This window comes from Tinamus guttatus, unplaced genomic scaffold (assembly GCF_059628265.1).
Source record: "Tinamus guttatus ecotype Peru unplaced genomic scaffold, ASM5962826v1 Tinamus_guttatus_pri_ptg000353l, whole genome shotgun sequence".
Classification (NCBI taxonomy): Eukaryota; Metazoa; Chordata; class Aves; order Tinamiformes; family Tinamidae; genus Tinamus; species Tinamus guttatus.
This window is the reverse complement of record NW_028288887.1, coordinates 526081-540336: the sequence shown is the minus strand read 5'-3', so window position 1 is coordinate 540336 and position 14256 is coordinate 526081. Positions and strand designations below refer to the sequence as shown.

The 14256-nt window shown below is 40.7% G+C and overlaps 1 protein-coding gene across 1 annotated transcript in view; it reads left to right on the top strand.

Annotated features, from left to right (window-relative positions):
• The window catches only part of LOC104564663 (3',5'-cyclic-AMP phosphodiesterase 4D-like), a 161108-nt gene that overhangs the window by 96240 nt on the left and 50612 nt on the right, over window positions 1-14256 (top strand). Inside the window, exon 6 of the mRNA XM_088529873.1 lies at window positions 13108-13220. Within this exon, the coding sequence (XP_088385999.1) occupies window positions 13108-13220 (113 nt within the window). The remainder of the gene's footprint in view (window positions 1-13107; window positions 13221-14256) is intronic.

The following is a 14256-nucleotide window of genomic DNA, read 5'->3' as shown; positions in this document are numbered from 1 at the left end:
CCTGTGTGCATGTCACCACCACTGTCAGTGTTATCACAGAGGTAGGCACGTCCGTCTTGGATGCTGAAACTGGGCTTTTTTTGGCAAACCCCCCGTTTTTTGGAAAAAAAAAAGATTCAGAATTCTTATGATGACTTCTAAACAGATGCAAAAAAACATTAATTCATAATTCAAAAAACATAAACAACAATAATAAAAAAAAAGTTACAAAGCCTGATTTGCAATGGATTTCTTTCTTACAGTTAGATTTCCTCCTATCTAACAGTCACAATTTCCAAGGGAAGCTTTTTCTACCAATTCATAGCTCTTCTTGTCTTTGCAAATTCTATACAGTCTAAATGTAAACTGAGTATACTCTACATCTCTGCACTTGGTAGAAACAATAAAGATTTTGTGCAGAATCTGATATGTTTGAGATCTCTGCACCTCTCTCAGGTTTGGTTCAAGTTGACCTAAAGGTTCAAATGGAGGCACATACCCATGGGCTAACTAAAAGCAAGAGTATTTTGTAAATATATTCCATTCATTTGTACCAATGCAATATTGTGTGTGCCTTTGTAGTCAAAAGTATGATGGGTTCTCATAAAGATTTATTTCCTGATTTAAATATATATATATAAAACTATATGTATATATATAGTTAGATCATAAAGATAGTTTGTAAAATAAAAAAGTATTTTGTTTTAAACGTAGTTCTAGTAACAGAATAAAAGGTGTTCATTCTTTATTTATAGACTCAGATATAACCAAATATTGTTCTATCAGTATAGATGCTCTATGCAAGAGAGAAATATTTTTGAATAATTCTTGAATAAATAGCTGTACAACAGAGTGTATATTAGATTTATCAGGTTTAAAGAAAAACTTTTTAGTAAAAAAGATACCAAGCATTCATTGCTTCAGCTTGTGAGACAGAATTACTTTTGTGTTTTAACAGTTGAATAAACAAAGCAACAAATGTAATTGTTCTTAAACTGAACTGAGTGTAAAATATTCTTAGGGGAACTGCACATCTTTCTTTCTTTTCTTGTTCAGCTTTAGAGAAATATCTCTATTTAAAGCCATAGGCAAATATCCTCTTTCACATTCTGCTTTCTGGTCACAGCGGTTACTAGAAGCTCCTAAAAGCTACTGCCCGAACTTACCTAGTGGTGAAGTAATTGCAGTGCACGCTTCCTAATATGCTCCAAAGTCAGCTAATTTGGCTCGGATCAACAGTTAAACTGCTTGAGCTGTCTTAGCTCTTTTACTTGAAACATATTAGCTCTGTGGTGACGTAACCCAAGATGGAAGAGGATGTTTGTCCATGGTCCATGCTTGTGCAGCAGATAATTTGATACAACGCATAAAACTATCACTAGCATGGAGAAAAATAATTATATATACTTATATAATATACAAAAATGCTAGTGAATTAGAACTAATGAACAGATATTTAAAAAGCATTTTAAAAAAATAGAAGTGTAAGCATAGGTTTGCGAGAACATCTTTAGCGGTGACTGCCTGTGCTTGCTCTTGAGTGGTAGCTGCCGTGCCACCTTGTTTTTGAGGCATTTTCCAGTTTTATGCATTTCTTGTGTTCCTAGGCAAGTGCTAGAGAAACTGAGCTGTAGTTAAACTGTCCATGACCAGGGCATCCTGGCATAACACACTTCCCCCAACATGGAAAGTTGCTAGATAGATTCCAGAAAAAAAGCAGCTGGTGTTCGCATAACGCTATTAGGACCCTACACAGTGACATTTACTTTATCAAACTATACACACACATGTAATTAATTTGAAATTACCTAAAATGCTGTGAAGAAACAACAGTGATTTTGAAACCTCAGAGTAGCTGGTGATTACGCAAGCTTTGCCAAGCAGAATAAAACAATTTTACCAGAAACTTTGATCATGTTAGGTCTCAAAGGAAGTGTAGAGTCATGTTTGGTCAGCACACGAAACTGTGCTTTCAGGAACATGCAGCAGTAGAAGATGGTCCTTATTCGGTCATTGCTGTCCTTTCCTCTAAATGAACACAAGCTATAGTAGTTAGTAGGCTGCTAAACGATGTTTTTTAAAAAATTATTATATTTAGGTTAAAATATAAATACAGTGTTTGTAGACATGGCTGGACACCCCTAAAAATTACTTCATGGCTAAGCTGTTCTTGCTGTTTCAGGTAGGTACCGTGTTGTATCTAACTTTTTGTTATCACTTGTACACTCTACTAATCTCTAACTGCCATGCCACTACTCTTGAGTCTCACTCTTGAACAAAATGAATGTAGTCTAAATACATATAATTTAGATACAGTTGATTAAATAACTCTTATACCCTAGAGTGGAAGGTACTGCATTAAAGCTCATTTTAGATTCATTGCTATCAGTATTTTTTATTAAAAAAATGCAATTTTTCTCTCTTTCAAAGCTGCCTTTCAAGTTGCTTTCAAAATCAAGATAGTTGCATGTAACTTCTATCAAGGACCTGCTGTAAACTACAACAGACCAGACTATCTTGACCGGGGCAATGAACAGTCATCCCATTTGATTGAAAATGATTCTTTTATGACTTTCAACAAGAAATACTCTTTAATAAAGTCACTTCTTCCATAGTAAATGATAGCAAATGTTGTTAGGTAAATGTACAAAATCAAAACATGTCATATAACTTGCTAATAGGGAAAATATCTGTAATTACTTGCAAAATATGTATCTGTTTAGGGAAGTTATTAGTAGAAGGTGGAACAGAATCAAACACGTAGGTTACACCTCAATTAGAAGAAAAGTACAATTAGAAGAAAATATGAAGAAAACTGTCTTCATATATACATCTTGTGTCGCAGTCGTGGCGGCCAAAAACACAAACAACTGGGGTAGATGCAATGCAAACTACACTTTATTGTTTTCCAAGTACATTATTTATACCGAGCTCTCCTCGTTGTGGCTGCTGCTTATTGGTGAGGACTACAAAGGACAGTAGCTAGTAACAGATTTATGATTGGATGATTCTTAGCTTGGCCAGTTTCTGCTCCGTGGCCAAAACCTCCTTAAACTTGTTAGTAACTGTCTGCTGTCTCCGTGTGAGCTCCCTATCTCATAGATACACTCTAATCTTTTCAAGGTTAACGTTCTCTGCTAAGGGAGCCAGGGATTTCACAGACCAGCTGCAATCCCTGACAGAATTTCAGAAATTTATTGGTTTTGGTAATAGCCCTGTGGACTGCAGTTGTCTGCTTGGTTTTGTATTCTGTGAGGGACAGGGCAGTTCTTGGGTAGCAGATTGGGATGATGCTATAGGTTTGAATTACAGATTTGTGTACAGAGAGAAAAGTGGTTATCCATAGCGAGAAATGTAGTTACTTATGTTTCTTTAGATATGTTCTAGTGTCTTTCCTTTGAAATTCATGGAATGAGTAGATGAGAAACTCTTGAAGAGACTTGGAAATTGGAACAGCTCTAGCTCACCTGGTAGAGATGTTCTTTTAAAAGATGATTAACAAACCTCATCTTTCAAAGGAAAAGCGGGAAAAATGTTATAATGTTGAAATTGGCTTTTTGCACATATGAATGTCATAGCATTAAGAACAATATTTTTAAATGATGAATTGAATCACAAGATACAGATCTTTATTCCACAGTGCTTTTTTCATGCTCTTAGGAAATCAAATGTTCTTAGAAAGAAGTTCTAAATTCTTTACTGTGCCAAGTTTCATTTTGCAGCACTGATGACGAATCATTAGTGAGCTTGTTAAGGCTCCTACATTCTTGGGGCAAATTTGCACATTACCCTCAGTTACTATGAAACCCACAGCAACTGGCTGTGGTGACATCCAGATTGTTGGAACAGCCCTGCTGCCAAATCTAGCTGATTGTCTGAAGAGCGTCAGAATTCTTATTGCTATTTTTCACCTGAAAATAATGATTTTTTAAAAAAATTCACTTTTATTAAGTGTACCCTGGAAAAAAATCCCAGTTTCATTAGTGAATGTTACTGGAATATTACTGGAATGTTAATGATTATCAAGGTAGGATCTCAAACAATCAAGTTGTGGTATGGATCTCGGTACCTCCCGTTGGAGCTGCTCCACTTTGTATCAATAAATAAAACATTGAACCACAGAGATACCAAGCATTCTGCAGGGCAAGGAAGTGAAAAGCTTCCTTTTTGTTATTGATTCATATCAGAAGAACTTCAGCAAAAGAAATCAAGAGACTCACTTCAAAATAGTAAACTCCTTGCATTTGAGGTATTTGTATAGGATACTGGAGAACTGTAAAAGATTTTGAACCATTTGAATTCCAGGACAGTTGCATAATAATCAGACTATTAGCTATTTTAGGGTAAGATTTTATTTTATTGCATTTCAGAAAAAAAAAAAACAAGAATTTGGTGTCATTCTTCTGTAGAACAAGATTATATATATACACACACACACACTTTTTTTTTGAAATCTTAAAAAAAAATCTGTCAGGGAAAAACATTTCTCATCATTTCTGATTTGGACCTATATCCATGGGAGGAGAAAAGAACCACTTGGACAATCTCGCACAGAAAATAAGGCACAGAGCAAGGTAGATTAAAAATTACTGTAATGTATCTATTTTTTTTTCTTTCCTTACTACCATTTTTGATCTCTGATGATCTCTCTAAAATTCAGGGGATAGATCATCAGTTAATGTAAAACTGTGACACCACTTATATCGATGCTGAACATTTGACGCAGGGTGTTTTCCAAAAAGGAAATGTAAGGAAAAAAAAAACTCCTGTGAGTTTCAGGGAAATGTACTGTTAATGAATATTGTGAAAGAGCTGAAATGTGCTGTAAGGGAAAGACTGACACAGTGTTTGTCAAGTTTTAAACTTGACGCATGGAGGAGCAGGTTGAGCTGTTCTGTGGTTTTGCCTTATGACGTTTGTCAGTCACACATACCTGTCATCCAAAACAAACCCTTTTCCAGGCTGGCCTTTCACAGCTCCAAAAGTGGTGACTGGTACTTACAGTGTCATCTCGTGGATTAGGAGCCTCTGGGATAATTTCCTGAGGCAATATGACACAGAAATGTCATAGAAATAATGATTGACTCATTGTCCAGTAGAAAGAAACTCTGTGGCTAACATAATGCATTCAGTTTAAAGTGCATATTTCTTATCTATGACATAAATATCATAAAAGTTATGCACATCTGGTTTGTGTAAGAGTGTTTGTGTTTCTCGGCAAAAGAAAATCATCAAAGTAATGGAAGTGTTTTTCTCTAAAAAACAACACAAAAAGGAAGTGAAATTGTGCATAAAAAATATGGGAAGACACCCACAGAGCTGATCTATTTGCACAGTTTACTGTATAAATAAGATTTAATCCTGAATGGAGCTCTTGGGCACTAGTATAAAAATATTTTAATATGTTAATAAACAATGACTCTTAAAAAAAAAAGGAGAGAAGATAGACATATCTATGATAACAGTAAATAAACCAGCTTTGATGTTCTGTTGAAATTATTTTGTTAAAACTATGTTTATCCATCTCTAATCTTACAATCTGTAGACAAAAAGATTATTAATTTCTCAAAACGATTATTAATTTCTTCAGTGGAGACAGAGAGAAGCTTGGAGTTTTACAGGACCAGGAGATGCGATGATGTATGGTGTGCAGACTTTATAGAGTAAGGGACTGCTCCACCACACACTCGTTGGGAATAATCCATCAGGAGCATCCTCTTTTCATTCAGGCAGGAATTCCCAGGCCTTCCCATTCTTCTATTATCTTTAGTGGGGTATGAGGGTCCCCTGCTACAGAGTAGGCCACCAGTCCAAAGGCTGAATCAGGCAATCACTTGACCTGAGAGGGAAGCTTTAAAAACTAAATAAATATTGAAATTAAAAGAGATGGTTACGGGTTACCTGTGTTCTTCATTTAGAGAAAAATGTAGCATCTTAACCCATTTGCCCCATGTAAATACTTACTATGATACCTATTGGTTCATAGGAATCTATTTCAATCTAAATTGCTGCCAGGAGCATACTGGTTGTTTTTAGAGTGTTTTCTTCAGAAAATGGGTGTGTATTGCTAGCTGCCACCTATTATCTTTTGATACCATTGACCACTGTCAGAGAAATCTGATTGCAAAGTAGTAATTTATTTAATTCCTCTAAGTTATGTGAAAAAGAACAACTTATATAGAGGACTTTATTAACACTGTCATTTAAGAAAAAAAGAAAAAAAACTAAACAGAAAAGAGCTAATATGAATGCCTCAACTCTTAGAAAGTTTTCACTCAGCTTTCACCTTTTATCAGACACCAGAAATCCTCTGTTGGGGTTTCTTTTGCCAAATCCAGTTATGGCTTCTTCTACACTTTGGACATTTATAATTTTTAAGATCATGAAAACTCAGACTGCACCATTAGTGTAGTTAAAGAAAAAATCAAGCAGGACACACACTTAGGAAAACAAACTTTATTGTGGTGCTTAGAGCTCTCTCTCTCTCCCTCTCTCCCTCTTTTAATCTTGTTGTGATTCCTGAACATGTATTTATAAAGTTTTGAGCACTTTTCTAAGAAAAATACAGACCCTGCATGTCTTTCCCAGGTGGTACTCCCAGGTTGCAAATTTCAGTTTGGTCTAAACAAGTTCTAGATGGCAGTAAAAGGATTTTGTGAAGAAACACACTTACTGGGTTTTAGAGCTCGGTCTCTCAGAGGAAACGAGCGATAATCTGCTTAAAGGTGAATTGTATGGTAGTTTCTAAGGGATTTATGATTTGTCCCTCACAACATCCTCCTGGGCAAGCTCCGGAAGTGTGGGATAGATGAGTGCACAGTGGGGTGGATTAGGAACTGGCTGGATGGCAGAGCTCAGAGTGTGGTGATCAGTGCTGCAGAGTCTAGTTGGAGGCCTGTAGCTAGCGGGGTCCCCCAGGGGTCAGTCCTTGGTCCAGTCCTGTTCAATTTATTCATCAATGACCTGGATGAAGGCACAGAGTGCTCCCTCAGTAAGTTTGCTGATGATACCAAACTGGGAGGACTAGCCGATACCCCAGAGGGCTGCGCTGCCATCCAGAGGGACCTGGACAGACTGGACAACTGGGCGGTGAAAAACCTCATGCAATTCAACAAGGCCAAGTGCAAGGTTCTGCACCTGGGGAGGAATAACCCTAGACACCAGTACAGACTGGGGACTGACCTTCTGGAGAGCAGCTCTGCGGAGAAAGACCTGGGTGTCATGGTGGGCGACAAGTTGACCATGAGGCAGCAGTGTGCCCTCGTGGCAAAGAAGGCCAATGGGATCCTGGGGTGCATTAAGAGCGTCTCCAGCAGGTCGAGGGAGGTGATAGTGCCCCCCTACTCAGCCCTGGTGAGGCCGCATCTGGAGTATTGTGTCCAGTTCTGGGCCCCACAGTACAAGAGGGATGTGGAGCTGCTGGAGAGAGTCCAGCACAGGGCTATGAGGATGATCAGGGGCCTGGAACATTTGCCCTACGAGGAGAGGCTGAGGGAGCTGGGCCTGTTCAGCCTGGAGAAGAGAAGGCTGAGAGGGGACCTGATCAGTGTCTACAAGTACCTCAAGGGAGGCAGTGAGGAGGATGGTGCTGGCCTCTTTTCACTGTTAGCCACCGCCAGAACTAGAGGTAATGGCCACAAACTGAAACACCAAAAGTTCCACAGGAACTTAAGGAAAAAAAATCTTCACAGTGAGGGTGACAGAGCACTGGAACAGGCTGCCCAGAGAGGTTGTAGAGTCTCCTTCTCTGGAGATCTTCAAAACCCGCTTGGATGCAGTCCTGTGCCACGTGTTCTAGGTGACCCTGCATGTGCAGGGGGGTTGGACTAGATGACCTCTAGAGGTCCCTTCCAACCTTAAGCATTCTGTGGTTCTATGCTTCTCTACTGCTTTGACAAAAATTTGAGTTATTCCTTTATGTTCTGATTTGATGTTCTAGGTAAAATAGGAAGACGAAATTCTTAGCAAAGCTTTTTAACAGTAAAGTTTTATACGTGCAAATTTAGTGACTTGCAGTTCTTGTTTTCATCCTAATTCCAAGAATAACATATAACAGTTGAGCTCTTCAGCAAAATCCTGATAGGGGCAATGTTAATAAATATCCCTTAATCCCTTCTACTGGGATCAGACAATGTGGTAGAACAGCAAACATGACAGTGTGACTGAAACATCCACTTTTTGCCAAAATGGCATTTATTTTCTTTCTGAACTGCTAAATTAATTTAGTTCTGTTTTGAAAAATTCACTTCCCTCAGTGTGTTGAATCAGAAGCAGTATCCTACTCGAAATCAAACTGTTTCACAGCTGTAAAAGGAACTGATCTCCAGGATACATTTTTTTTCTCAAAATCTAACTTGTTCATTAATATAATAAAGCAATAAAGGTGCATTCAAAGTGCATCAGACAAACTTTCCTTTATTTTTGCATTTTAAGCAAGGTTGGTTGAAGTGTTTACTTCTTTGCCTCTGAGTGACACCAGTCCTTCTGGCAGCTTCTTACAGACAGTGGTAAGGAAACTATTAATCCTTAGCCAAAAGCAGTAGGAGAGGAAGAGAGCACTAGATAGAGATGTGTGGAAACAAAAGTTCTTTCAGCCTGTGGGATTTTTGATTAGTGTGAAGAGTTGATATAGATGTTCACAAACATTTTGATGTACTCTGTCATTAAAAGTAGTAAGTTACTTAAATATGCTGCATGTATTTAATGCTTGTTTTCCTACCTGGCTTTAAAGAAAGATGCTTCTTAATAGTCTGCTGTACTACTCTGGCATTTCAAGACTGTTTCTTTGGATTAATTAATATAGAAATACTAACATTATTAAGGCCAAACATTAGAACAAGTCATAACAGTTAATGACTTCGTTCCAAACCTTTTCCAGGGAGTGAACCAAATCTTTGACAGAGAGAAAATAGTAGAGGAAGCCCCCACAAGTAACAACCCCAACCCCATGCAATGGAACTGAACTACATAGTGAGGACCAGATTATATAGTTCTCCTATAGTTGCAGGAGTCAAAAGTGTCGTTAAACTAAACTACTTAAAACAAACCTGTTTTAAGAGCACAGTATCTTCTTACTGGACATCTTCAGCCTTCCTGTTACCTGGTTTTGCAAGAATGTGAGCATATGTTGCTCATACTTTTGCCCCTGAAATATGCAGTCCTAGGGTTTAAGGAGATTGCTATATAGCATATGTGGATTTCTCTTGAGACCAGTAGAAAAATATTAAGTATGGGTAGAAAAATACCCTTTTCCACCTATGAAAATAGTAGCATAGTTCCTTCAGGTCCTCATTTAATATATGTTTTGCCTTTGGATTTGTTTATATGGTCCTTTTTTATAATATAAGTGTAAATATTTTGACAAGTTGTCCACAAATGGACTTTATCATTTTGTGCCTATTGTTTCCTGGAGGTTACTACATTTTTCTGGTCAAGGAGATAAGGCAGTTTCCATATCCTAAGGCTAATATCCTAAGAACATAAAGCAATAGGTTGGGTGTGATCTACAGATCTCCAGGTTCAAAAGAAGACCAGTCCTGCTCATTAGGGCATGGTCTGTGTGTACAAGGCTACTAAATAGTATGCTTGATTTTTCTTCTCTAGAATGGAAATTTGGAGAGATTCCTGTCATGGAAGCAACCAAGTGTTCAAACTGGAACTATCAAAAAAAAGCTTCTGAGAAACCTGCAGTAGCTGAGTTCCTTTCCCAGATGCACATTCCAAAGTCTGATCAAGAGGGTTTTGTTTTACTTGTGATTGTGGAGGGTGTTCATCAGCTTTCTAGATTGCTAAACCAAATAATCTTTTCATATTTACATTTTAACTGTAGTATGACATCTGAACACTCCACAAAGAAAGCCTTTTGAGTCACAACGCTGACAATTTTCTCTCTGAAACATAAATGGAAAATTATTTCTTTTTCTGTTGCGATGTGAGTGACTAAGAAAAGGGATGCTATTTCTTTCTATGCTGAATCAGTTTTAATATGGCCATGTTTAATAGAAGATGGCAACATTGACTAAAATATCAAAAGTCACTTCAATATATAGGCCATCATTTAAGGCTGTAAGTACTAACAGACAGATTTACTGAAAAAAAACCATATTTTGAACCACAGAGTATTTTTTGAAATGCTGTGGTAGTGAGAGAGACAGAAACTCTTGGTCCAGTGATTCTGTTGCTTCAGACTTGAAGGTTACACCAGGCAGAAGAGCAAGAAAATGGTCAGGAAATGCAGGAAAGAGATCCAGGTCTGCATCTTGCAGTAGACCTTCAGCTCATCTTCATTTTGACTAACCTGGATGTTCCCAGAGCTTCTTGCAGCTGCCTACATCCAGAAAGACAGTACACACACTGAGCATATCTGGAGCACTTCACAGTTTGCCTGAGACCTTTTCTTGTCTCGAAGATGCTCCCATTTTAAAGGCAGCAAGGTAGTCAAAGCCCTTGGCTGTGTGCTTGGTAGGTCAACTTCTTTCCAGCTTCTCGGCATCCCTCAGACAACCTCAGATGATCAGACAACAGTGACGAATCTGGCACGTACCTCTTAAATTGTGTTAAAATGGCTTAGAGCACTGAAAAGGCTAGCATAAGTACACTTGATCTATAGTAGGAAAGTATAGTATTGCTTTTCGTTCTCTGGAATACTATGACAACATTTAAAAAAATCATGACAAATCATTAAATAAAATGTATGCTATCCCTATTGTCATATAGCAATTTTTCTCTTTAAACAGAATTAGTTTCTAAAGGTGTGAATGAGAGATACAGCCTTCGCTAGTGTGGTATTAGCAGCAGTGCTAAGATCCACTCTTTCATACACATGATCACTAGAACATCCTTTTTAATAAAGAAAAAATGTACAATGCCAAGTGGTTATGGCTAAACTTTGTTCTTTTTGTTAGCCTTTGATTTGTTTTTCCTATGTACCATACTGATACCTAGACATGGTGGGTTTGTTTATATTAATCTGTGAACTGGAAAGAGAACATTTGCTGTCACTTCATTTTTTTTTTTTTTTAAAAAAAGCACATTTGATGTAGTATGCAAATTTTCAAAGTAACCAGTGTTTCTCTCAGAAACTGTATTTCTTTCCCTCTTATTAAGGCTTAATGAGTTACAAAAAGAATCTTTGAAATCAAAAAAAAAAAAAACACAACCACACACACAAAAATCTCTAATTTACAGAAATGAATCTCTTTGGGGACTCCACTCTTGCAATCTCTTCTTGATCATTCTGCAGATACAAAGGGGCCACAGCAGCCCGCATTACCCTTGCTGAATGACTGTGACATGGAGCTAGCCCTCTTTCGCTTGTGTAATTCTGACAAAAAGCTTGCTCCTGTGCCTATGCCAAAAACCAATGGGTTTATGACTATAAAGGCTAGGAATAATTACATGGTGATGCCCAGAGGTAACCCAGAGGTCAGAAACACTTTTGTGAGGCTGTCAAATCTGGGTGGCTGCTGATTATTTTTTCTATTTTTAGCTCAGCAGTGACAGTGTGTTATACTTAAAAGCTGTTAACCTAGACAACATTTTCCACAACATTTTATAACAACAAAAGCATGGAACAGATTTAGAGCTTCAGTACTGCTTGGAGAAGCTTTCCTGAGGCTACTCAGCAGCCAGGCGGGTGCTTTTGTGATGGGCGCCTTGTCACTATGTAGAATCTGCTGATGCCTTAGAATAAGGATATTTAAATGGGTATTTTTAATACATAGATAACAAACCGAGCATTTCATTAGTTTAACTCAAATTGGCATCCTTTGCTGTGTTTTCATTGTTTTCGTGCTTCTCAGAAAAAAAAAAAAAAAACACTCTTACAGTCATCAGTATCTCAAGGGGTGATGCTTAGTCGTGAAGCAAAACGCAAATTTCCCAATATCTGATTTTCAAGAAGTGCTGCAGGCTGGCCAGACAACAAGCCAATGTTAAGCATGCTCATTTTACCTCACTTCTTTATGTGTTTTATCCTCAATGAAATCATTGTATAAGGTCATCAGATAACTATGCATATGTTAAACTCATCTCTGACTCGTCAGAAATATTTAACATAGCACACTTACAAACATGCCATGAACAGAGTTTCTTACATTTCTAGCATGGATCTGGATGAAATTTGCACTTTGAGGTCAGCATACAAAGTGTTCTCTTTCAAGAACCAGTCGCAGTTAGAGCTATTTAAAAATAATTTAGGAGGGCAGTGAGGTAAGCTGTGATGATTCTGTTGTGTTGCAGAATGTCACAGATTCCCTTCTGATGGATGCAGAGTCTGCGAAATCCTGACTTTGTTTGCCAGGGGAATTTGGGGGTAGGGAGGGAGTTGGGTAGCATTTATAGTAAGTATGACCTGTCTGTGTTTATGATTCAGTGGGGAGGTTGTTGTTAAGTATCTGCTAACCTTGCAGTGACAGATTAACCATGATGCCATGATGCAGGCAAATGCTGTCTTTTTTTTTTTTTTTCCTGTGAATAGCTCTGCCAATTAATCTCAATCCAAACTCCTTGTTCCCGTCATGCCTTTTTTTTTTTTTTTCAAAAATGAGTGGAGACTGTTCAAACTTCTGTCATGTTTTTGAAATATCCATGAGTTTGCACAAAGTCCAGCGGCTCCGAGGGAAGCCGAAGCAGCCGAAGCACTGGAGCACGTGCTTGGTAGTGTGAAATAGATGAAGCTAGTGTGAACCCTGAGTGTCAAACTGCAACGCGCTGAACTATTTAGCCGCCCTCCTTCCTCCTTGCGGTTCAGTTCTGCGAGTTTCAAGCCCACAGGCTGCTCTGAAAACCGACCTGCAGCAAAGTCGCACGGGCGGCCACTTCCCGTCCCGATGTCCCCGCTCCCACTGCTCCTCTCCCCGAGCCACCACGGGACGCGCTGCGCACACCGCCCCGGGGGCGGCGCTGCGGGCGGGGACCGCGCGGAGCGCGGCGATTCGGGCGCAAAGTTTGTTGCGGCCTGCGAGGGGCTGCGCCGCGCCCCGCGCGGAGCCCGGCACCGCATTATGCGGGAGCAGCGCCCATGTGCGCGCACGGGGCAGCTGCGGGCGGGCGGCGGGATGGAGCCGCTGGCGCTGCCCACTAGCCCCGGGCTGCGGGCTCAGCGCGCCTTTCCGTGTCTCTTGGCAGAGGAGGCCTACCAGAAGCTGGCCAGCGAGACCCTGGAGGAGCTCGACTGGTGCCTCGACCAACTGGAGACCCTGCAGACCCGCCACTCCGTCAGCGAGATGGCCTCCAACAAGGTAGGAGCCTCCGGGGAGCGGGCACGAGGCGGCGGAACCGGTCGTTGCGCGGGGAGCCGCGGCGTTTCCGCGCGTCTCGCTCTCGGATGGCGCGGAGCCGCCGCTCTGGTCCCGGGCATCCTTCCTCACTGCGCGCCGGCGGCGGGAGGCGGTTAGTGAAGGCGCTTATGCAACGCGTGGAGCTGCCCTGGCTCGGGCGGGGTGAAGAGCAGGTGGTCGCGGCCCTGCTTGGTTCGGCTCCCTTCCCTCCCGCGGGCCGGTAGCGCTGCGGGCCCAGCCCGGTCCGCCCGGTGCCCCCGGTCCACTCGCGCTCCCTGCCTTGCAGCGGTCCCTGCACCGCCCGCGGGGAGCTCGGCTCGGTAGCGCTTTAGCGTGCGCTTCTGCTGGTGCTGTGAACAGGTACCCCGGCCTCTGGGGAGCTGCGTGCCTAACGGGAGATAAGAGGGAAGTTTTAATTAGAGCAACTAAAGGGACTTTTTTTTTTTCCTTCACTTCATAGAATCATAGAATCATAGAATGCTTAGGGTTGGAAGGGACCTCTAGAGATCATCTAGTCCAACCCCCCTGTATACGCAGGGACACCTAGAGCACGTGGCACAGGACTGCATCCAAGCGGGTTTTGAAGATCTCCAGAGAAGGAGACTCCACAACCTCTCTGGGCAGCCTGTTCCAGTGCTCTGTCACCCTCACTGTTAAGAAATTTTTCCTTAAGTTCCTATGGAATTTTTGATGTTTCAGTTTCCGGCCATTTCCTCTAGTCCTATCAGTGGTCACCACTGAAAAGAGACCATCCCCGTCCTCTGCACTCCCTCCCTTGAGGTATTTATATACACTGATTAGATCCCCTCTCAGCCTTCTCTTCTCCAGGCTGAACAGGCCCAGCTCCCTCAGCCTCTCCTCATAGGGCAGATGGTCCAGGCCCCTGATCATCCTTGTAGCCCTGCGCTGGACTCTCTCCAGCAGCTCCACATCCCTCTTGTACTGTGGAGCCCAGAACTGGACACAGTACTCCAGATGTGGCCTCACCAGGGCTGAG